Below are 25,182 nucleotides of genomic sequence, written 5' to 3'. Positions count from 1 at the left end.
AGTTGTGTTTAAGTAAGTTGTATTTTATTTATATGATATGTATATCTATACATTGTCCTATTTCTATCTATTAGTTAGGAATGTGATAATTCACTCCATGTGTGTTGTTTGTGTTTGGATCCTGTGATGATCTTGAACCTTGTTTTCATGGAAGCAAATGGTCAGATGGATGACTATAGAGAATCTCATGCTAGAGAACGTTGAGACACAATGTTCTGATAGGATGTGACATTAGGGCATGAGTTTCTGTATTAATTGCATGACGTTCGGGACATGTAGTTTTTATCATTTTGTTTCACGTGTTGAGTCTTTAGTTCATTGTCTGGAGTTTTGGATGACCTTATTTTAAGTCAGAGATGTTTTCATACCCTTAATTGATAAGTTTGTAATTTGATAATTAACGTGAATGTGAACCTTTTATCCAAGTGAGCTCCTTTATGTTCATTGAATAAAATCGTTTTATGTAATTTTGCATTTTTCATGTATTTTATTATATAAATATGCATATTGAGATAACGGGTGTAACATAGTAAGTGATGAAATGCTTTGAGGAGTTGAAAATAAGTGTAGATTCGATGATTCCTGATATAGGTCAACATTTCAAACTGCTATTGAAGCCACGAACAGACAAGAGATAACTTGGTGAACTGAAACATCTTAGTAGTCATAGAAAAAGAAAGCAAAAGCAATTCTCATAGTAGCGACGATTGAAATAGGAGCAACCTAAATTGTGAAATGAGGTTGTCTCATGGTAGTCTACCTTAGTTCCTTTATAAAACTTTTATTATTGGGTTAGTCACACACTAATAGACTTTAAGAAGGTTTAAAACTGCAGTTGATCATGCAATAAAATTACCAAATCTTTTCATCAGTGTCACATTATCAAAGCCATCTTCCTTTAGAATCGACTAACAAGATTTTTCTAGGAAATAATACTAAATTAGAACTTGCTTCAAATGTTCAAAAGGCAGAAACAAGACTTCCCGCAAATGTCTTTGATTCATCCTATCTCGGATGCAAAATTTGTTAAACTCTTGCTATGTCAATTTTGTATTGCAAGTGTCCCAACCTAGTTTTGTCAGCAACTAAGTTGCATGGATGATGTTTGAAGGTGACTTGACAACTAACTTAGGTCGTATTTACTATCATATCTCAGTTTTATGTTAATTATAACCTTTCACATGTTATATTTATGTTTTACGTTTATGTTTACTATATACTAAAAAATATGCAATACGAGGTTTAGTCAGTTTGATTTGTGGCATGTCTTGTTAATAGTGTCAACTCATTCCCTTCAACTACTTTGATTGAATTAATTTTGAATTGATTAATATAATTGAAGAATTTAATTAAAATCCTAATGGATAATGTAAAACTTTTCTTTTTCAATTTCATCTAATTATGTATGATATTTTTATTGATTTATATAATAATTATTTTAAAAATTATACATATTTTTTTAGTTGATAATGGTGTATAAAATTAAACTCATTTAAAATGTGTTCAAATGAATCTTCATTTTAAAAAAAAATATTGAATTGCATGACGTTGCAAGGAAAATTGATTCCAGATGTAAAACAAATAAACCCTAATATGAGGAAAGAATGTGAGAGGAAAGACATAAGTTTGACATTTAAATTGGAAAAAAACTAAGAGGAAAGAAAAGTTTGAATTTTAGTTTTAGAAGTTAATTCTTGTCTATTTTGTTCGCTTTTTCTCCGATCAAACGAATAAAAAGACATCATTATCCGTAACTTCTTCATCTCACATTCTTTCCAAATTGCTGATAGTGTGTCAACATAATCCAACCAAAACTAACATAGGTTATATTTATTCTTATTGATGCCTAAAAAATTAATAAACAAATTATTACTCGACAAGTTCTATTAATGTGAAAATCTGGGGGACTCGAATTTAATTGGATACTCCATTTCCAGAATTTTTATATTCCCATTGCAAATAAGAAAAATTAGAAAATGGATAACTTGCTTGGCAATCAAGAGTGTATATATCTCATGTAGCTACTGTGAATTGAGTGCAACTTCATTGCCTACGTTTCACATCTCATGAGTATAATCAATTTACGACTATAATATCAGGAAATAAACTTTACAGAACCAATACAATTTTTTCATTATCAAATTCTAACATACACCATATTGATACACAATCTTTTTTCAAAACTAGTTCTAACATACACCATATTGATAACTAAAAAAATACAAAATATGAAGCTCAGTCAAATGAATGTTTAATTCCAAAGGCAGTGAATGACCAAAACCAAAGAGGGCGTGATAATCTGGAAAACAATGAACACAAATGCACAAACACAACTTATCTTTTGATTTTTTTTTCTCCCTCTACAGCTTCGCTGAAAGGAATTCTTCTTTTTGATTTTTTTCCCTTTCCTTTCCTGCTTTACAGAAAGGAATTCTTCTTTAATCAATCGTTATACTTTTTTGTATCGATTGGACACTGATTCTGGAAATTTCTTCACAAAGTTCTACTTGAATTTATAAATGGAACCGGTTATTTTTGCAATGATTCATTTCAATACACTGTTGTTTGTATTTCATGACATGTAAAAGAGGATGTTATATACACTTAAACTCACCTAGTGATTGAAATAATTCTTAAACAAGTTAATAGGTTTCCTTAAATCAGAGAAGAAATGTAACCTAAACAAACCTATAGATACTGTAAGTTTGATGATAATTCATAAATGAATTTAACAACTTAGACGACTTGATCAAAGCAACGAATACAGATTGAGAGATGGTTCAGCCTTTTCAAAAGTTAAACATTCAATCAAACATGATAACAATAATAAAAAGTACATCACAAGTTCACAATCAAGGTTATTAAACTCAAGAGTTTATATAGACTTGACTCGTAAGAATTTACTTCATATGAAAATAATAACAAGATACTTATAAATAACATACTAATTAAACATTTCAACAAACATAATAAAATAAAATACTAAACCATAAATTTTATAATACTTAAATAACTAAGTTTAGTAGTAATACATTACTACTATATAATAACTTGAGGAAATGATAGTAGTGGTAGAGCATTCCCATCGAGGGCTTGATATTGTTGGAGAACGAGGGTTTGATGTTGTTAAAGGAAAGGTTCTTCAATTTAGGAATGATACATCAAATGGAGATATGTTGAACCTTAAATGAATAGAAGACAACCCAAAACGACTTATTTTTTGGTATAATTTTTTTAACTTGTTGACTCGGTGGTAAACTTGAGAGTTACCGAGTTTGCACCGAGTCTATCAAGTTTATCTAGAGTCTACTTAAATGAGAGTTTGCACACAAGTCAACTCGGAGAGGATAATTGAACTCATAAACTCGTAAAAGTTAGTGAGTTTAACTCGAAAGTTTGATAACCATGTTCACAACTAATACAAAAACGAGGCCACATACTCTTCAATATTCTTTTCTATTAATGGATGAACTCCTACACAGAATCCACATTAGAGAATAGACCATATAGTTATTTAATGAGACAACATAACATTTCACTTGTCAAGAGTAATAGTGAAAAAAATGCCAAACTAAGTGTGTTCCCCACATACCTCATGCAATACATGAAGGCAAAATTGATGATATATAACCAAATTCCAGCTCAATGACAGAATAAGGTATATGGAGTCTAGCTAAAAACAATCCGGCAACCAGAAAACAATTATTTTTGCCATTTGGCCAAAATATTCAAGTTTAGCATTAAAATATTAGAGCAACTATATACCTGGAATTTTCTAATCATCAACTAACTCAAATAGTATGAGAATTCTATGCATTTACATAACCTCGCATACAAACAAAAGTAGCACCCTTAAAAATTTCAATATACTCACCCTGTATTTTTCCTAATACATTGTGAATAAACCAACTAGCCTAAAAAAGTCAAAGCTCACCATAATTTCAATTTTTCTTTGATAGGTCTAAATTGATGCAACTGGGACATCAGAATGTACATCTCATGGTCTAATTGGTCAAGAAGTTGAAGTATATACCGCTTGGGGTTAAAGAAAGGGTAGCGTTAGGGACTTTGCAAAGGCCACAAGCTCATTGATTGGATCCTTTTTTTAACCCTTCCTCCAAATAGAAAAAAGGAAGAAAAAAAAAGAATCTGTGAGGCTCTCATATCCAGTGTTTCTTTGACTAAAGAATAATCTCTAAGCAATGCTCAATGGTTACCATATTTAACAAACTGCTCAAAAGAAAACCCCTGCCATAGAAATGAACAGTAACTAAGCAAATCAAATCACCACTTCAATGGCAACTATTAACTACGGATGAATCTAAATAGTCAATTTAACTGATATAACTCTACCATGACCTAATCAAATAACAACAGAGAACCAAATGATTGTGTTAGACTTAGCATTCAAATTCATCTATCATCCCTAAACAAAGTATGCTACAAAGCAATCCACAAGCTATACAACAACAAACAACCTTAAACACAGTTCCTCAATTAAAGGAAATACAATGAATCTCACTCAACAAACACATCTTCCTCCAACCCAAAAAAGGCAAGCCATGACCAACCACTTCACCCCAGCTCAAAAACATACAAGCCAGACTTATAAAAAAAGAAAAAAGAGAGAGATTTTGATTCATACCCACTACATCAAATCAAGCCTATTTTGAAGGGCAATATAAAATTACAAAACTTGCAGCATACCCAATAAGTAAAGTACCCATCTTGGACGAAAGAGAGCGTAATTGGATCAACCTACATGAAAGGGGCCAATATCGCCAGAGCGTAGAGAAGAGGCAAATTCGTCAGCAACAATTAAACAAGAAGAAATCCAGCCACTGAGAGCAATCCACGTCATCTTCACGATCCAGAGTGCCGCGTCGAGTGCCATGGCCATGGGGTTATGTGGTTTCAGGGAAGAGGGTGAAGAAGGAAACCCATCCAAAGAACAGACGAGTAGATTCTGGGAGTGGGCACTGCGGTGGTTGGTTGGTGTGGATTATTATTACCTGTTTATTTCCCATGTGCTTAATTCACTCAAGGACCTTTCAGACTAACTTAGTCTTTGGTTTGTCTATTTTCATTGAAAATAAAAAGTAATGATAAAAATGTGTTGTGTAAGATTTTTGAAAATATTTTAATAAAAATAAAAACAGGAAATGACTGGGAAATAAAAACAATAAAATTTCGTGTATTTTTAATTGAATATAAGAACCTCATTTTAGATAAAATGAAAATGAGATGACAATGTATGTAATTTTAAATAAATTTAAAAATAAAAAAAAAATAAATCAAACCAAACATATTTTTAAAATTTTAATCTTTTAAAAATAAAAAATAAAAATACAAACCAAACACATCTCAAATCTTCAACTTTTTTGTTTTCCTCAACTATTAGTTGATTGGGTTTGGTCCGAAAGGTATTTTTCTCATTTGATTTTTTATTTTTCGGTAATGACGATAATGTGTGACAGTAGATAAAAAATTATTTGATAAAATATTTAAAATGTATTGAACCATTTTCAAACCTTGGGTCACGTGTGTGAATACTATTAGTTGACCTTGGCCATGGGCGGTTCTCCCAGAACCAAAATTCACCACTTTAATATAGTTTTTGATCGGTTTGATGACATTATCACCTGCCAATAACATATTCGAACTGATTATTGGCTTGACCCACTTATTAGTCTAATTTCTAGTCGGACTGGTTTGAGATGAGTTTTGAAACATTCACATCATTCAATTGTCATTCTTAAACTTAAGTGTTTATATTTCACAACTTTTGGGTTGTTTTGACCTTATTCTTTATATTCTCGTGCATGATATCTTTACCCTTAGATGGGAAGAAAACCTTGTGTGCATGGATAGCCAAAATCAATGGGATAAAAGAAGCCTACATCAGCAAATTATGCATTAGGTTTAAATGTATATTCTAACAACACAAAACAATGTTGTTATAATAATAAGAATCACCTTTAGATGCCTAAGAAAATTTTGCATTTGGATTGATAAGTGCACCCAAAATAGTTTTTGCGTTAGGTGTACTTCCTTCCCGCTTTGAATACGTATATGCAAGCATCATATTGATATTACAAACCATTTTTTTTCCTGTGTGGTTATGGAGTGGGATTTTATTTTTGGGTACAATAGGATAATTGCATAATAGCGACAATAGACATATGATGGACTCATCACAACAGAGGTGATGATTAGGTTTAATGTCAGCAACTATTTTTTTCCCAATAATTCAATACCAAATAAAATCAAAATAAAGACCATAGTAAAAGAGTTAGAAAGATAGTCTATTGTAGAGAAAAAAGAAGAAAAAAGAGAATAGAAGAAGAGAACATCACCAAAAATTAAAGGTGTCAATAATTAATTTTTGGAAAGACATCTCTATTAGTTCCTCTTGTGTGTGGATTTGTTTCACATTTTGATAGCTCTCTAAGTCCATGTTCCTTTGTAATGAAAGAAGAACGAATAAAGTATGGATATCAAAGAAAAGAAAATTTACATTTTAACCATCCGTTTGAGTTTAAATTAACAGTAAATATTGTACAACATATATGGGGTCCACCGAATCAACTTTTTTCACAAAACTGAGCGAATTTGTGAAGAAAGAATACACAAATTGTTACTTTAACAAAATTACACTCTTGTGACAAACAATAAGCTCAAAGAGAGAGAGTTCATGTCTAAATCGAATTTGTAACACCATATTCAAATATTGTAACCAAAAGAGGCAATGGAATATGTGCCCCGACCAATTCAAATATGGTAGAAAAAAATATACAGCTCTCCAAGTTTGACCCTACTACAAGATAAAAAAAAATATGCAATTCAAAATTAGTTTGTTTCAAAAAAGTAAAATGTTTTTTTAAAAATAACACATGGGTACAATTGAAAGTTCACATATGCTTTATTTATATATATTTTTTATTTTATTATTCACTACATTACTTTTTTTTTCTCTCTTATTTCATTTTTCTTTCATCTCTAGCGAACAATCCTACTTTTCACTTTTTTCTTTTTCTTCTCATATTTTCTTTTATTTTCTTTCTATCACAACCAAACACAATGTAAATGGATGTTTCTTTTTCTTTGGATGCATGTTGTATCTCACATAAAATTCATGATATCCTTATTTCTAATAATACTTATAAAAAAATAATAGTAACTATCCAGACTTAGAGAAAAAAAAATATTTGATAAAAAACCATTATTAACTACAATTTTTTTTAATCTAATAAGTAAATTTTAAAAATAAATTAGTATCAAACTTGAGTTTTGAAACATTTTCTTTATTTCCAAAACATGAACCAATCAATATTAGTTATCCTAATTTTTAAAAACATTACAATAATATTATGAAAATAGTCTATTTTTCACATCTTATTCTCTTTTCAATGGAAAAATAAAAAAAATACAAAATTAAACAATTAAAAATTAGAATTAGATAACATTTTTATAAAACTGACAAATTAAACAAAATTTTAAATTATTTAATGCTAATTTTTTTTAAATAGTACACAAACAAAAACTCGTTTTCACAAAACAAAAATAAGAAATAGTGAAGAAACGAATGAATTTCGCCTAATAAATTCTTAGAAAACCCCCACAAGCCGAAATGGTTACCAAATGCAAAGACGGCATTGAAGTTGAACAATCCATCACTAACACAAGCGCAGACAACAACATAACCCTGCTCCAAACACATCAATTTCAATAATGTTTTCTTCTGCAATTTCTCAGAAGCCCTTCCTTCAGTCCCTCGTCATTGATCGTTACGCTCAGGTATAAAAAACTTTCCCATATTCTTCTTTTTTGCTCTTCATTTGCTGTGTATATTCCCATTGTATTTTGTTTCCCGAGAGTACAAGAAAGTACACTTTTGATTTTGGGAAAAATGCTAAAACGTGATAAAAAAAAATGCAGTCTTTTCTAGATATGAGAAGTATGAACTTTCCCCTCCATGATATTGGGAAACTTGATTTCAGGACCCTTTTGCTTCAGGAGCTCAAATCATATTTTTCACTCAATGATGATAACCCTTTTTCATTTGTATAATGATTCTCATTCTCTCCTTGGCATGGTGTGTTTTAGAGCACAACTGCTGCAACCAGGTGGGAGTGCTTGGGGTTTAACAAGTCAGAAAATTTCAGTACCAAGAGAGTGTTGCGTGCAGAGGGGTTCAAGTTGAATTGCTTGGTTGAAAATAGAGAGATGGAAGTGGAGTCATCATCATCATCTTTGGTGGATGATGCTGCCATGAGCTTAAGTGGTATGTGCCGTGTTTCCTGGGCTGACACCAGATATATATAGTTTTTGTTGTATGTGTAAATGCTAATTCTTTTTGTTTGCAGAAGAGGATTTAGGGGAGCCTAGTATTTCAACAATGGTGATGAATTTCGAGAGTAAGTTTGATCCTTTTGGAGCAATTAGTACCCCGCTTTACCAAACGGCTACTTTTAAGCAGGTGAAACTTTGATTTTGTGTATTATTATGTGGCAGAAGTCCCTATAGCTGGATTTGTTCATTTGTGTAAATTTGGTGTCTTGGATCAATCCACAATGAACACATGCGTATTGTGTATTTAGCATCCCTATTGAATATCTTTCTTTTAGCTTCTTTATGTCATATACTCTTCATTATGCAGCCTTCTGCAATAGAAAATGGTCCCTATGACTATACCAGAAGTGGAAATCCTACTCGTGATGCTTTAGAAAGGTTTGATCATGATGTGATTGGTTTGTGTTTTGTATTGCAACTATGGATGTTCCATATATGTTTCTTTGTCTATCCTCTTTTAATTTGCATGTTTTATGTTCTCAGTTTACTAGCAAAGCTTGATAAAGCAGATAGAGCCCTGTGCTTCACCAGTGGAATGGCTGCTTTGAGTGCTGTTGTTCGTCTTGTTGGAACTGGTACTTTTTCTTTATTCTGTGTGATAAAATCTGATCCTTCTTCATGTTTGGTTATTTGAATTTAGATTAACTTACATACTAAGTACCTACAACTACGAGGCCTAAGGTTACTTGATTGCTCCTATGTTGGATTCATTACCAAACTAGAATTGAGAAAAGTTACTCATCAACTGTGGGGCTGCAGCAATGTATTCTGACAGAATAGCTTTTTGTTTTTCTTTTTGATAGAATATGATAGTTCTTTGTTGAGGGCGAGCCCTGGTGCAGCGGTAAAGTTGTGCCTTGGTGACTTGTTGGTCATGGGTTCGAATCCGGAAACAGCCTCTTTGCATATGCAAGGGTAAGGCTGCGTACAACATCCCTCCCCCATACCTTCGCATAGCGAAGAGCCTCCGGGCAATGGGGTACGAAGAAGAAGAAGAAGAAATGATAGTTCTTTGTTATTGACTCCTGACAATGTACATATAGGTGAGGAAATTGTCACCGGAGATGATGTATATGGTGGCTCAGATAGGTTGCTGTCTCAAGTAGTTCCAAGGACTGGAATTGTGGTGAAGTTAGTCTGATTTGTTATTTGTGCTTAGTTATTTACTATATATTGAGTAATTAATTATACAATCAAACCAGCCAACTTTTTTGGTTCTGTGGAGTATAAGTCTATTAGTGATCTTACTTCAATTCTTGTTTGTGCAGACGGGTAAATACATGTGATCTAGATGAGGTTGCTGCTGCCATTGGACTCAGGACTAAGCTTGTGTGGCTTGAGAGTCCAACCAATCCTCGGCTTCAAATTTCTGATATTCGAGTAAGGTGTTGTATTTTGTAGTTCTGATTTTCTGATGTCAATGATATTGATTAAGTTTTACTATTGTGGTTGTTGTCCATCTTCTTTTCCTCACTCAGTGTTATATACCTAAGAAACTGTTAGGAAATTTTGTAATAGGTGTCTAAATTTGAAATGTCAAGTGCAAAGGAATATTTGTCTTAGCATTCAGGAAATGCTATGGAATTTATGTCTTTCAGTAATGCAGAATCTCACTCTGATCCCCCCCGCCCCCCTCCGAAAATATGTAAAGATAATGATATATTGTACTTCAGGAAACATGATGCCTTTTCTTTCCTTTATGTTTGGAGTGTTACAATTATGAATAATCCCTAAATCATACCCCGACTTTAATTTCAATCAGGTTGTATATCTTTGACTACCAGCAATAAGTATTTTTTCCCTACCTAGATACAAGGTTACTGTAATGGTGAAACTTGCAGACTTGCCAATATTAATTTTCTTACTATAATGAAGGGGATGATGTATATTTTACTTATGAATTATTAGTTGTTAATCATGTTTTCTCTCTTGGCAATAAATTACAATTTCAGTTTATATTAGACACTTGTCCTTTGTAAATATATAGGAGTTTCTTTCTTAAATTACTATTAGCTTCTCTTGTCATTGTTGCGTCACTTAGTTATTTGGAGATATCTAATATAAAATATATTACAAAATTCAAATCCTGTGATATGAAGTTCTGATATTAAATATTGTTAAATGGTTCTGCTCTCAATAATATAATTTTTTTTTCTTTCTCCTTTCTTAATTTATGTCCAGAAAATATCAGAGATGGCTCATTCACATGGTGCTCTTGTGTTAGTGGACAATAGTATAATGTCACCTGTGTTGTCTCGGCCATTGGAACTTGGAGCAGGTATATGTATAGTATTCTAATGAGTATAAATATATTTACTCCTTTAAAACATGCTTGCTAACATGGAGCAGATATAAGTATTGTATTCTAATGAGTATGAATATATTTAATCCTTCTTTTCATCTCATAAGCTTTTTCTGCCCTATTTTTCTATTTGGTATTTCGGTTTTGCATCAAAATGTTTGTGAAGGGTATGATGAAATGCAAACTCCATTTTCCACTCTTTTATTTTTTAATCTATAAAGGAATTTATTAAGGACACCTCAACATGCCTAGTTCTACCCAAAGTATACTCAGACTAGTACTTTTGTGCCGCAGATATTGTCATGCACTCAGCTACAAAATTTATTGCTGGACATAGTGACATTATGGCTGGTGTGCTTGCTGTGAAGGGTGAAAAGTAGGTACTCTTTTAATGTTTCTCAGATTTTCAGTTATTAAAGATATGAAATTGTTGTTGTCGTTGTTATTTGAACTTGTCAGTCTATATCTCATTTTCAGTAATGCTGTGATTTCAATTTAACTGAACATCTTTTTATTTATAGTAAATGCTTTTATCTTTTAGTATATTAAATGGATCAGTAAATTTTGACAAGCTCTTCTACACGACGGACTGATGCTTGTGTAAATTATTTTTGTAAGATATGTAGTGAAAAATTCCATGAGCTTGGTTTTAAATCAAAGGTTAGATTATGGTTTGAATTTTTTTATTAGAAAGTCCTTTCCTATTGCAAACCAAAGGGAGAACGAACTAATCCCTTTGCTTTGTTAAATTCAATGTGCTTGAGCTCCTTCAAAATTATTTAATGATACTCTTGTCACTATTTCTTTCATTCCTTTTTTAGTCTTTTATAAGCTTTATTTAAGGCAAAGTTGAGTTAAAGATTTTATTCTTTCGTAAACTACTTGCAATTTTACTTCTAATGGAGTTTTCATTTTTATATTTATTCTTTTAATTACTGTGGTGTGGATCAGTACTCATTACTCACTTTGCATCCCCTCTTGGATGGTTGCCTCCTTTTGTTAATCTTAAGGTTGGGAAAGGAAATGTATTTCTTGCAAAATGCAGAGGGTTCAGGCTTAGCACCATTTGACTGTTGGCTTTGTTTGCGAGGAATCAAGACAATGGCCCTGCGAATTGAAAAGCAACAGGTGCTACTTTCTTCTATTTATATAATAATATTGGGGCCATGTCTTGCTTGTCACTATATTATTTTTTAGAGTAGTTAAAGATTTTTTTTAATGATCAGTGTAGTGAACAACTGAATGCAACGGGCTGAACTATCTTCTGAGCAAAATACACATGGATCTTTTTGAGTACCTTAAGTTTAATCTATTGTATTTCATGTAATAAGTTCATAAGAATGAAGAAGATACATAAAATGAATTCAGAGAGACAGTGACAGTGAGGGTTATTTTAATTAGGGAATAGGGATACATCTCAGGAGTTTGATTGTGCATGAGGAGATATTAGTGTGACTGTGACACCTATTGACAAAAAAGAGAACAAAACATCTGTTAAGTGCATTGGACATGTGCAAATAAGGCCACTGAAAGCATTAGTGAGGAGAGTAGTTCGAATGGCTTTTATTCCTGAGAAAAGGAGAGGGAGACCAAAAAGGACATCTGAGGAATTGATTAAAAGGGATCTCATGGTAAATAATATCCTTGATTATTTGATTTTTAACTAAACCAATGGCTTTGTGTGATCCATATAGCTGACTTTACCTAGTGGGATAAGGATATTGTAGTCGTTGAATACATGTATTCATCTTGGGACTAGGGTTTCAAATATTCAGATTTTAAATTTTATCAGTTACGAATTTTATCTTTTTATTTTAAAGAAAAATCCTTTCGCAGTCTATTTCTCATTTTGATACTATCTTAGTTGTTAGAATTAGTTTTGTAGACCGAATATGAATATCCCTCTTTTCCAACTCACAAGTCATTTGGTTGAATATTTAATGAATTTTCAGAATTAGCTTGTGTGCTTGGTGATTTGGGTTCTGCTTCACATTATCCACATATTCACATTCCTGAATATCTTTCATAGTCTCTTATATGATTGGCTTTATACTTCTGATTTTGAAGCTGAACAGCTCCTTTAACAATATTTCATATAGAAAGTCAAGCTATTTACATCCTTATGGCAAAATTACATGCTTGGATGGTGTTATGACTAGACATGCATGTACTAATTGTAATTTTGGTCAACAGTCTAATGTCTTACATCTTCTTCAATCCCCATACATTTCTCATTGTTCTGTTAAATTATCATACTTTCTCTGATTATGCTTTTTGAGTTCAAAATTGGATTTCGAATTCACCTTGAAACTATAAAGCTACGGAAGTTCGTTTTTTATGTTGTCTAGAAGGTTAAATTTTTGAGGAGACAGGATGTCAAATTTTTATGGTCTCATAATCTGCTACGTGCAGATTGTGATATCCTAATTTTGGGTTCCAGATCCATTTGGCATGTCATTGTCTTTTATGTTGACCATTTACTTTGTTATGAATTATGATTGTCATTTTTGAGTGAAAATCTTGTGCAGGATAACGCACAGAAGATTGCAGAGTTCCTTGCCTCCCATCCTCGAGTGAAGGAAGTGAATTATGCTGGCTTGCCTGGTCATCCTGGTCGTGATTTACACTATTCTCAGGTGTGGTATGAGTTGAAAATTTAAGATTGTTATTCCTCTATGGCCACTATTTATTATCATACAAGATTCATATAGTCTCATTGCAGGCAAAGGGTGCAGGATCTGTGCTTAGCTTCTTGACTGGTTCATTGGCACTTTCAAAGCATATTGTTGAAACTACCAAATACTTCAGTATAACCGTCAGCTTTGGTAATAATTTTTCCTCATAATGCTCTAATGAAAGAATTGTCAACTGGTAATAATAAAATAATATAATTATATTTAATAGATTCTCCAGGATATCAGTTCTTTAATGACAGTACAGATTGTATGAAGATGTACAATTCTCTAAGCAGACCTTTGATTCAATTTAATATACGAATACTAGTTTTCTCTCCCCTTTTATATTGCAAATATTAATTTAGTTTGAGGAATAACTGTAAGTTAATATCTTATGTGGTGATTTTAATTTCCTGACTCTGAAATTAGTGGAAGAATTAAAATAAAAAAATTGAGGGAAGGTAGGTTTCTAACATATATGTCCAAACATAATGGTAGACCAAAAGGTATATGCACTTCATATTCTACGTTCTTGAACAACGAGTACTTATCTCTCGTTTAGGTGTGTAAAATTTGGACTCTTACACTTTATTTTTCTTTGGAGAAGTTAACCCCTCATTCAATTTAGGACATGTTTGAGTACATGTTGCAACAGATATTCTCTTATTCTGAGGCGTAAAACACAGAAGTAATAAAACCGTATCTTTTGCGTTTTGTGCATTGGGAAGATGGAACTACGTGCTTAGTTTTCTAGAACATTTTTACACAGTTTTGATGTCTGCTTGTGAATAATTATGTGGAGAGGTTGACCCTGACCCTGTTGACCTTGTTATTTTTTGTTGTTGGCAGGGAGTGTGAAGTCCCTCATTAGCATGCCATGCTTTATGTCACATGCAAGCATACCTGCTGCAGTTCGCGAGGCCAGAGGTTTAACTGAAGATCTTGTACGAATATCTGTGGGAATTGAGGATGTGAATGATCTCATTGCTGATCTTGGCAATGCACTTAGAACTGGACCTCTTTAATGTCTTCTCCACCCCCCCACCCAAAAAGAAAAAAATTCATCCTTAAGAAGTTGGATTAGCATGTTGAGGATTTGGGAGCATTGCTATCCTGTCTTTGGATTCTTGAGAGTGGAAACTTGAAGTGTTGCTTATGTGCATGTAATAAAATCAATATTTCCTGTAATTTTGTTGTAACAATTGTTATCCTTACCTTGCAATATCATGTCATACAAATTACTATTGAAGAGTGGTGAAAATATTGCCATACGAAGATTAACAAGAGCCCAGTACCAATTTGTTGCCTTGTTTCTATTCATAACTAAATGAGGATAGAAGAAATTTGTATGGAAAATTTTAATTTGCAATGTCAATTTTTAAAAAATAAACAAATACTTTCATGGTTATCAAACTCTCAGAATTAACTCTTATGAGTTTACAAGTTCATTTATCCTTTGTGAGTTAACTTTTGTGTAAATTCTCTTTTTAATAAACTCAAACTCTGGGTAGACTCGATAAACTTTAAGTAAATTCGATAAACTCTCGAGTTTATCACCTGAGTCGACAAGTTAAAAAAATTAGATCAAAACGTAAGTCATTTTGAGTTAGTTTTTGTCCGTTTAGTGTTTAACATACTTCTATTTAGTGTGTTGTTTTAAAATCGAAAAATTTTCACATCTAATAACATCAAAATTTTGTTCTCTAATAACATCAAACCCCTCGATGAGAATGTTTTACCATTACTATAACATCTACAAGTTATTATCTAGCGGTGTGAAATTTATGATTTATTATTTTTTTATTATATTGTTGAAATGTTTAATTGATATGTTATTTATAGATATTTTATTATTATTTTCATATGAAATGAACTCTTATAAAAACTCTCACAAGTCTACGTAAACTTTCGAGTTTGATAACTTTAAATGTTTTTAACATAATCAATTGATGAGAATACTAAACCATCGACTTTACTCCAAACTTTTAGAAAATAAGATTGTAATTTATTAGTGTGAAGTTTTTATAATGAAAAAAACTCTTACGAGTTTGGATTTGTAATTCACTAATCTGTAATTGATGAGAATGCTAATCTGTAATTCATTAAGTGTCAAATGGAGCACGTTGAAACTGCACAAAACAAGCCACTTTGAATGGGGCATTCCCCCAACCTCAAATGGTTTCCTAGGCTAACAAAAACTACTTTCATCGGTTTCATATTTCATTTTCTTACTTTTGTTTTTTCAATAATAAATGTGCAAAAAAAAATATAGAATGGTGTAAAATTTTGGGTCTTTGTAGGAGCCTATAGAACAGATCCAGTTCAAGTAAGATCGTAACCTTATGTCTCAGCGTTTAGTTATATAAACCTTCGTCTTAACCTAAACTCTTCAGTGTGGGACTATCATTGTGACTTTTGTTGCATGAGGAGGCATGATTGTCAGAAGTGTTTGATCATTACTGGTAGATTGTAAAATTACACAAAAGCATGACCATTCCGAAAATGAATGGAAAACAATTGTAACAAAAAACTGAACCCAACATGATTCAGCTATGGATCTATTCCGTACCTTGCGTCTGGTGAGTCTGCTCTTTGAATTTAATCATCATTATTCTTTTTCTAAATGTTATATAATTCTGCCGCTTAATCGTTTATACTTAGTTGGGTTGGTCTATCTGCAGCTGTTAACTTTGACATATATTCAACAATGTAGCACGACTATTGGTAGTGGTAGCAAGGCGGCGAGTTACTGAACAAATATATTGATCTAAACATACAATGGCTTCAATTTTGTTGCTTATTCAATAATGGATTTCAAATCTCTTGACATGACAATGATCTGAATCAAGAGGAACGAATGCATGCATTTGCAACACATGGTTCTGTACAAAGGGAATATAGTCTATAAAATGATGGAGCATTACTGATTTTTTTGCATATTCTCAATGAAGCATTGATGATGCATCATGGTTCATGAAGAAAACTACATGAAAGGGGGCTTTACATAATAAAAGTGATTGTAAACTTGATTAGTATTCTCTGAGACATAAGTTCTACTGTGTCTCTGAAATAAAGTGTTTTTGTGCTTAATTTTTCATTACTACACGTCAAAGTGATTTCATTTTTTGAGAAGAGTTTTGAAGTCCATTGGCTTTATAAGCTGAAGACAAGCTTTCAAGTTCCAGTACACTATGCCATGTTTTTGGTTGACAGATGTAGTTTAACTCCACGAATTACTTACATTTTATTTTGACAAACAGTGCTGCCTATTTCTCTTTTCTGAAGAGGCATAAACCAAATGTAAGAAAAGTCATCAACACCTTTACAAGATATGGGTCTAGTGCATCCCACTCATCTCAAATCAGATTAATGGTTTTCTGGGATATCTCTGAATTTTCAGATACATTTTTGGATTTCTAATTGATTATCTACCCGACAATCACTATTATTAACAACTTCATGTGGCTCCTAATATTCAGTTACCCCTCTTCTTCCTGCTGTAAACTTCTTTAATAGGTTGTTTACTAACAATGTCCACTAGAGAAAGAGCTGGTAGAGGAAAATTTAGCAAGAAAACTTTAAATAAAATAAGGAATGAAACTTTACAAAACAAATAAATTACAACAAGTTTTTTTTCTTTCTTATTACCAAATAAAAAGACACAAACCAAATAAAAAAAAATTTCACAATCCTTAAAAGACATACTGTTATAACTTGTTTTACACATTATTATACATCACAAATTGTCGTAAACATAGATGACTTTGTTAAAGAAGGACAATTTCACATTTTTTTTAATCCATGGACCAATGCATCGTTGAAAGCGCAGCATGGAGAATCTATATTTCAAAGCTTTGAAACCCAATTCCTACCAATTCAAAGCACAATATTAGTACACAGAGCATTACAATGGTGAGACTTTTGAGAGTAAAAAGGTTAAAACCAATATCTCTTAAAGGAATAGATAATAACATAAAATTTCTTGTGGCAAATTAGACAATTTTATCGTTAGAGTTTGTTTGATTCGTTTAAAATTATGGTACTAAATAAAATAAATATTTTTGTTCCATTAAAAAAATTAGAGAACAATACAAAAGGAGAGTTCTTACAAGAGTCCACAACATCCTTGCTCCTAGTTGTGATTAATATCCTACTTCCATTGTTATTATCAAGCATGGCATTTTCAATCTGACCCCAAAGTTCCACACTCCACACATCATCAAAAATAACAACATACCTCTTTTTTTGCAAATAGTTTTTCACTTCAACAATCAATGAATTTAGATCCATTTTAGAAATACCTAGAGGAGGATCCTCTCTTATTTCTTTGCACATCTTCTCCAACACGTCTCTCAGCAATCCTTCCACAGTGTAGGATTGAGAGACTGTGATCCATGCACGACAGCCACCAAAGTGTGCAATCACCTCCTGGTTGTTGAAAACTCTGCCAACAAGAGTGGTTTTTCATGTCCTCCCATTCCTACCACAGATATGACAATGCGCTCCACTGGTCCCTTTACTAACCAACCGATCAATTCATCTCTTGGGTCTTCAAAGCCAACAATTTGATCTTCATCAAGGTGAGGGGAAGCCGATCCAGGGTCAATCCATTGGACACTTTGTCTTAGGAAGTTATACTCTTTTCCTCTCTGCTTGATTCTGTCAATAACTGACTTAATCTGCTGAATCCCTGATGCTATTCGATGACGAGGCATCAAAGTTTCAATCAAGTGAATAATCTGACAGAGTAAAGCAGCACATCCAGGATCATGATGCTCTTGTTCCACATGGATCATGTATTCATCAATGGCATCTTCTATGCGAAAAGATGCTTCCCTCAACTCTTTCACCCATGTTTTGATTCCCTCATTTGCGTTGCCTCCTTCTGCTGCCCTTGAATCTGCATCCTTGAGGAAAGCTTGAATGTATTCTAGTTCCTTTTTTATGTCTGCAAATTCTTTTGGGATGTCCCAGACCAATTTTGTTTCATCGCTTAGTAGTGGAAGCAATTTGTTCGTGCCAAGGACACTGCCATTTCCCCCATTTGAGGGTAGCTAGCTTTAATTTCTGTCTGTGGTGTATGGTGTGATCTCAGAATTTTGTGTTCTGATACTTATTTATTAATAAGTCTACAGTGAGAGGAAGACTTTCGAATATTCATTCCCAAGTTTTTGTTTTTTGTTAAATTTTTCGTTAGCAAGTTGAGCCTTTCCTTTATTTTATTTTGTCATAACAGAGCAAGTTGTGAATATAGATTCGATAAATCTATAAAATATGAATTGAGATGTAACAATTTTATCATTTTATGTCTAAAATTTAAACTCACATGCTAGTTTGGGGGGCCATTTATTTTTAATAAACAGTCAAGTTCACACTTATTTAAGATACTTGATTTTAATCGTCATAGAGTAATTTGTTGATCTCGTGAGCTAAGCTTTGTCCTTTTGCTAATTTATAAATGTAGCTAAACAATACTACTATTAGTTTTGAAGCAGTGCATGTGCATGGCTTGCTTGTCAAAATTGTATTGTGAATATAATTTTCTTTGAATCGTCCTTTTTACCAACTCTGTTACTTTCCCACTCTCTACGAATAGAAGGGATAAATTCACACATTAAGTGTCCAAATTTAATAAATGTATAATTTTAATGTTAAAGCAAAGTAAAATTTAGAATGTGTTTAGGTAAATAATTTAGTTTAAGTATTTATTAAACAAATTCTCATCTAATGTCAGTTTTTTTTAGTAAGCTTGACTTTGAAACTTCTTGAAATATGTTTTTTTAAAAAAACTTATTTTATGTCTTTCTATGAATTTTTATTAAAATAAATTAAAAAGATATTTTAAAAATGTCATAAATTTTTTTCAAAAGTTTTTCGAAACATTTTTTAAAAAAATATGCAAAATTTCGTATAATTTTAAAAAAATGTTATTTTATTAAATTACTTTATGTTAATGTCCTAAACGCCCATGCTCAAATCCCCGCGGCAAAATAACATTAGACGAATCAACTAATGAGGTAGGAGATACGAAACTAGGAACAGCATCATGAATTAGTATAGGATTCATAAATTTGATGCATCGGAGCATGGCAGGAGTGAATTGTATAAGTATAAGTTATGGTAAAAATAAACTTGTTACAGTTTATCTAATTATTGTGATATTGTATTCTAATTTGTATTGATACAAGATTTTAAAAATAGAAGTAAAAGAATAATAAAATACAACGAGAACTAACATAAATACATATCTAGCATGAATTGTACAATACATGTATTATTTAGAAACGTTCTGGTATCATCCATGAATATTGTGGGAATTCAGGATGTTAATAATCTGGTTGCTGATTCACTTAGAATTGGGTCTCTATCTTTTTCATATATCAAAACTTAGGAAGAGTTGTTTTTTTTTTTTTTTTCTTGGGTTAGGAGGAGCCAACTAAACAGGAACTCTCCAAGGAGAATTAAAAACATGAACAACTAATTGGCTAATTGTAAGTTAAGGGACAAGGAAGGCCGCATGGTCAGCTACAACATTCATAGCCCTTAAGATCTGGCAACAAGGATGAAGTTGGGGTCTGTTTTTCAACGATGAATGAGCCAAAAATTGTAGAATGGTGAAATAAAAAAAAAAAAAAAAAGGTTAAGGTCTGTCAGACAACCGTGTGACCATCTCAGACATGGAAGTATCTGAGAACGATCATCTACAGCCCAAGATGGGATCTCCTCCTAAGAGAAGCTCATCAGGCCCGTTAATCACGCTCTGATCACACGGTCATGATTCATCCACCAGACGTAGGTTCCTGTCTCCTTAGAACTCAAGGACACAGAGGTACGAGCCTATAGAACAGATCCTGTTCAAGTAAGGTCGTAACCAGACATGTCACGCTTAGTTATATAAACCGATGTCTCTACCTAAACTCCTTCGATGTGGGACTATGTAACCTTGGTGTCAGTGTCAGTACTAGTATCCTAATGTGTCTTTTGTTACATTATGAGAGCATGATTGTCATAGTGAGCAAATTGTTAAGAGGCAATTGTCTAGGCTTGGTCAAACCTTGTAGAACGAAAATTAAGTTTGAGAGGTTGTGTTGGATATCTCTGAATTATGAGATACATTTTGGATTTTTAATTATCCTTTGTTTCAATAGGTACAAGCTTTTTCCAGTGTTTTTTTGCTCTGCTATTACTATATCCCTCGAAAACTTGAGAACAGTTTGCTTGAAATTGAATTTTCGGATTGCTTTTCTTGGTTACTTGGGATCCACATTACACTCCTCAAAGAAAAAGAAGAAAAGTTTTTAGAGGCTCAAATATTCTGAATGCTTTTCCATAATCTCTTCTTTGATTGGCTTTGTACTTATTTAGAAGCAGAACAGCTCCTCTAAGTCTAACATTGTCATATAGAATTTGCATGAATGGCGTGTTGATAGGACATGCACGAACTAATTGTGATTTTGTGGACAGTCTAATGTCTCACATCCTCTTTAGACTGAAGATATCATAGTTTTTTTAATTCTGCTTTTATAGAGTATAGCATGGGATTTCCAATCTTTCCCTAATGTTATAGATGGAAAGATGCAAAATAATGAAATTATTCATCTTGTCTAGTAAGAGTCAGTTTGACAAAACATGTTTTTTTTTTCATCTTTTTTACAAATAATGATAAATGCCACCTTATTTTGCATTTTCTCTCATATTTTTAAAGATCTGTACATGAATAATGAAGAACTTTTTTTTTTCATGGTTTCCTGTACAAATCTTTGATTTCCATCATCTAATGAGAAATTACATGATGCAACTGTAAAAATCTGTGTGCATTGATTGATTAAAACTGTATGAATTTAATTAGAGAAGCAACCAAAAATATTAAAGATGAGAATAAAATTTGTAATTGGATATTTTTAACATCCTGATAGTGAAACTAATCAATGTGGTAAAGACATTTTGAAAAATGGGGGAAAGTGAGGGTGAGGAAAAGGAGGTTCAACTTTTCAGGCATGTAATTAAGACCACATGAGGTCCAAACCTAGCCAATGGCCATTCCCACCCTTTATTCTAGCTTCTTGAATATTACGTAGCGTAAATCTTTCTCATTACTCTTTTTGTTTCTTTGATGAGTTTCAACCCACTTTACCTTTAACCATGTGCTTGCCAACAAAATGTATGAAGAGGTTCATCCTGCTGTTTTTGTTCTTTTTATTGTTGGCACTTGGCAGGGAGTGTGAAGTCCCTCAACAGCATGCCTCGTAGAACAGCAAGTGAGTTGATACCCATTTCATTAGTTAGGTCATGTTTGGATTAGTAGAAGAGGATGAAATGGAAGAGAATGGATAATGGTATTATGTTTCATTGTCTGCATTAGTAAAATGAAGATGGAATATGATACAAACTAGTGAAACCTATTTCATTGTTTACCTTCATTTTTTTCCTTTTCCCTCAATTTGGGAGAAATAAAATGGGATGAGAATTTTGTTTCATTCCATCATAACATATCAAACAATCAAATGTTAGTTTTATTCCATTCCATTCCGTATCACTCCATTTCGTTTTAACATATCTCCTTTTGTTCCATTTCTTTCCGTCAATCCATACATAATTAACAAGTGATACATCCACTATAGTTTCAAATTCAGCTAACCATGTTTATAAATTATTATTAAGTACAAAACTTTCCTTTTTGGTTTATATAAATAAAATAAGGATTTTTTCTTACTAATTATACAAATTGTCCATAATCTCTGTCCATCTATTAGATAGTTTGCATCAATTAGAATTATCTTATTATTGTTTTTGGCCTGAAACTAATTTTGATGGGTTCCAATTTTACAAACTAAACTCATTCTGTGTAAGTACCAACCTATAGAGCAGACACTATTCAAATAAAATAATATTTTTTAATTGTGAGTTTAGTCATAAAAACACCTGTCTTTTTCAATGTTTCCTAATGTGGAACTCAAATTATATGTTAGAAACCGTTGCAGCTTTGGACAAGGTGGTTATCATGGTCTGCCATATTTTTACAGGAATTTGTCCCACATGTTTCTAGCATATGGGGTTCTTAATTCAAAATCTCCTAGATTAAAGATGAAATTTGAAATGTAAATGGTAAAACTCTGCCACAAGTGTTAGTTAGACACAGGTTCTGGCCTGAATAACAAATGAATGTCAAAAATATATTTAAATTGTAATTAAAAAAATAATTAGCCATGATACCAGATTACCAGTTTCATAACTCCTCAATTTGATGTACAGGTAGATGGAGTATTGCCGCTGAATTGGTTCTTTCGAATTCAATCATCTTTGAACTTTTTTTAAAAAAAAAAAATCATCTCTACACTTTCTTAATTGTTTATACAATTCTTCTTAATGCTGGTCGTGTAAGTTATTAGGTTGGTCTACCTGTAGCTACTAGTTTTGGCATACCCAACAAGATAGTAAAATTTTCAGCTAACAAGGTAGAGACTAAAGAGTAACCAATCACTTCAAAGAATTTTATTTATTTGGCCCTACAATGGCTGCAATTATGTTGCTTTAATCTCTCCCCAAATCTCCTAATATGTCAATGATGTGAGTTAAGAGGGGAAAGGGGAAGATGCAAGAGTCAGTTTTTGACATTGTGTACACAGGGAAATTAAGATGAAGCGTTTTTGGTGTATCATAAAACAAACGGCAATAAAGCAGCCATTACTTAATACATAAAACTATTTGTGAAGTTGGTTAGTATTCTAACAAACCATTGTCATTGTTTCTGCTGTCATATTAACTTCCATTGTTTCATTGTCATGGCAAATGGTAATCCATGATCTATATTGTTTCCAGGGTGCCTTTTAACTACTGTTTGTCTCGGTTAATGAGTGTATTTCATTCCTTTAGTTTCTTTTCTTCTTAAACATGTCCAAGTGATTTCAATTTTGAAGATAAGGATAGAAGAGTTTTGTGGTCCATTGTCTTTGTAAGCTGAAGACAAGCTTTCAGATTCCAACCACGTGTAGTCCAAAACTCCTAAATAAGTTGCTAATCAGCTCTACAATTAATATTGTGTATTTCTCACATCTTTGAAGTCTCACACTGGACAAGCATCAAACACATTTGCAAAAGCCAACAAAAAGAATCAACTAGAGTATCTATTTTTATCAATTTAGTATTTGATATGTGAGCTATTGGTTATTAAATTTTTTTTTTTAGGGAGAGGGCCCTTGACAGTAGCTTGCTACTAGGATTGTCATGTGTTGCCCATGCCTTGCACTAAAGCAGGGACTTGGCACATCCCACCCAAATCACCTTTAATCTTGAGTCAGAAATGTAAAATTTCAGTGTGATGTTAAAAAATTTCTACTGAAATTGCAAATGGTTAGAATAGAGTTATTGAAAAAGGAGTGCTAGTAAAACTCTCTACTGTTGGTTAAAATAGTTAGTTGGATTTAAACTATTGAGATCAAATTACTTAGTGCTGCATTGGTTGAGAAGATTGGAGCATTAGAAATTTCAGTGCTCATATTTGTTCTTAAGCTAAAACATTATGTACTGTAACAGTCTTGCCTTTTATTCTTACAGCATGTAACAATTAAGGCCACTTTTCAGATTAAAGACTTCAAAGAACAACTGTACCAAATTTAATTATTTGCTGAATATGCAAAACTGCAGTGCTCATGATAATCTGGAGGTTGTCATCTGTCCAAACAGAACTTAAGGGCTGTCAAAATTAGGTAGTTCTACCAGATTGGCTCATTGAAAACATCAATGGTCTGTCAAAGTTAATAGCTCTACCAGATTGGTTGGAATCCCATGAAAGAACTCTGCCATGTCTGATCAGGTGCATCAATATCATGGCATAGCTCTACCAGAATGCTTTAGTTATGTTATGCAATAAGAATGTTACTGAGGATTTGTTAATTGCCCAAAATAGCTCATGTGACGTACCATCAATTTATGTTTGCAGAACAACACCCAATCCCCTAACTTTATTTTGGCTTACAAAAGTTTGTGAGATTACTAGAAGATCTATCTTCAATTTCAGCAAGGTAGCATTCTTATTTATGAGATTAAATAGTAAAATACTATGCACAGATACATCAAAGATTATTCATATATTATAAGCACACTAACCAAAAATTAACAGCTAATATTAGCCGATGAAAAAAATAATATTAAGCACACTTCATGATAGTTTCTCTGTCCTCCCTTTTCTTGTTTTTAAAGCTTAATGAGTGGTCTGAAAGCCACTATTGCAATTCCAAAATTTCACCTTCTCACTAGAGATAACAAAACCTGGTAAAATAACAAACAGGTAACACTTTTTTAGAACATATAAAGCTTGTAACATTTCATTCCCCTTTCTTTTAAAATTTGAAAAGGGTTATGAGTAAAGCAACAAAGTAGATGAAACAGCTACTTTAGCAACTCAGACCCGCATATGAACAATGGAGTTGTGGCCTGTGATCTCTGTGTCACCTGCCCCGGATTGGCTACCTTGTGGTCCTTCTCAATTATGATATGTCTGTTTCAATCTATTTTGAGGGTTGAAATGATGGCAATTTTCATCCAATTTTTCTTTTTCAATTTGCTTTGATATCGTTTCTTACCACGCCACATTGCAATTTTGTCATTAAGCCAAAAAGCATTTGGTTGCTTTAAAGGATGTTGTGTCACTTTAGAGATTGCAGTATGTAGTTATAATCAATTGATGCATGTTTTATATCACAATTCTAACTATTGAGTTTTCAAGGTTGTAACTCAACTCTTTATCCTTACTTAGGAAGAATCTAATTTGGCCAACATGCTTTTTAGTCATGTATATTTTATCATGCTATGTAATTTGTTTATTCTCATCATCTTTTTATATGCAAAGCTACA

At 32.5% G+C, this 25,182-nt stretch overlaps 2 protein-coding genes and 2 non-coding genes across 4 annotated transcripts; 2 read left to right on the top strand and 2 right to left on the bottom strand.

Annotated features, from left to right (window-relative positions):
• Positions 1–4,365: 4,365 nt before the first annotated feature.
• LOC114398362 lies at positions 4,366–5,018 on the bottom strand. Its single transcript, XM_028360551.1, has one exon. The coding sequence runs from the start codon at positions 4,898–4,900 to the stop codon at positions 4,754–4,756; it is 147 nt and encodes a 48-aa protein (XP_028216352.1). The 5' UTR covers positions 4,901–5,018; the 3' UTR covers positions 4,366–4,753.
• Positions 5,019–7,601: 2,583 nt separating this feature from the next.
• LOC114400707 (cystathionine beta-lyase, chloroplastic-like) lies at positions 7,602–14,636 on the top strand. The gene is made up of 13 exons (XM_028363302.1): positions 7,602–7,797; positions 8,107–8,284; positions 8,367–8,479; positions 8,660–8,730; positions 8,836–8,927; positions 9,396–9,483; positions 9,621–9,732; positions 10,534–10,630; positions 10,949–11,030; positions 11,665–11,782; positions 13,183–13,290; positions 13,377–13,479; positions 14,179–14,636. Exons 1-13 carry the CDS (start codon positions 7,732–7,734, stop codon positions 14,352–14,354), a joined length of 1,404 nt encoding a protein of 467 aa, XP_028219103.1. The 5' UTR covers positions 7,602–7,731; the 3' UTR covers positions 14,355–14,636.
• Positions 14,637–19,973: 5,337 nt separating this feature from the next.
• Positions 19,974–20,198, bottom strand: LOC114401086. The gene has a single exon (XR_003664199.1). It is a non-coding gene; the product is annotated as a small nucleolar RNA U3 (small nucleolar RNA).
• Positions 20,199–23,412: 3,214 nt separating this feature from the next.
• Positions 23,413–23,601, top strand: LOC114400960. The gene has a single exon (XR_003664082.1). It is a non-coding gene; the product is annotated as a U2 spliceosomal RNA (small nuclear RNA).
• Positions 23,602–25,182: the final 1,581 nt, after the last annotated feature.

Source organism: Glycine soja, chromosome 19 (assembly GCF_004193775.1).
Source record: "Glycine soja cultivar W05 chromosome 19, ASM419377v2, whole genome shotgun sequence".
NCBI lineage: Eukaryota > Viridiplantae > Streptophyta > Magnoliopsida > Fabales > Fabaceae > Glycine > Glycine soja.
Note: the sequence above shows the minus strand (reverse complement) of the source record. Positions and strands in the feature narration are given on the sequence as shown.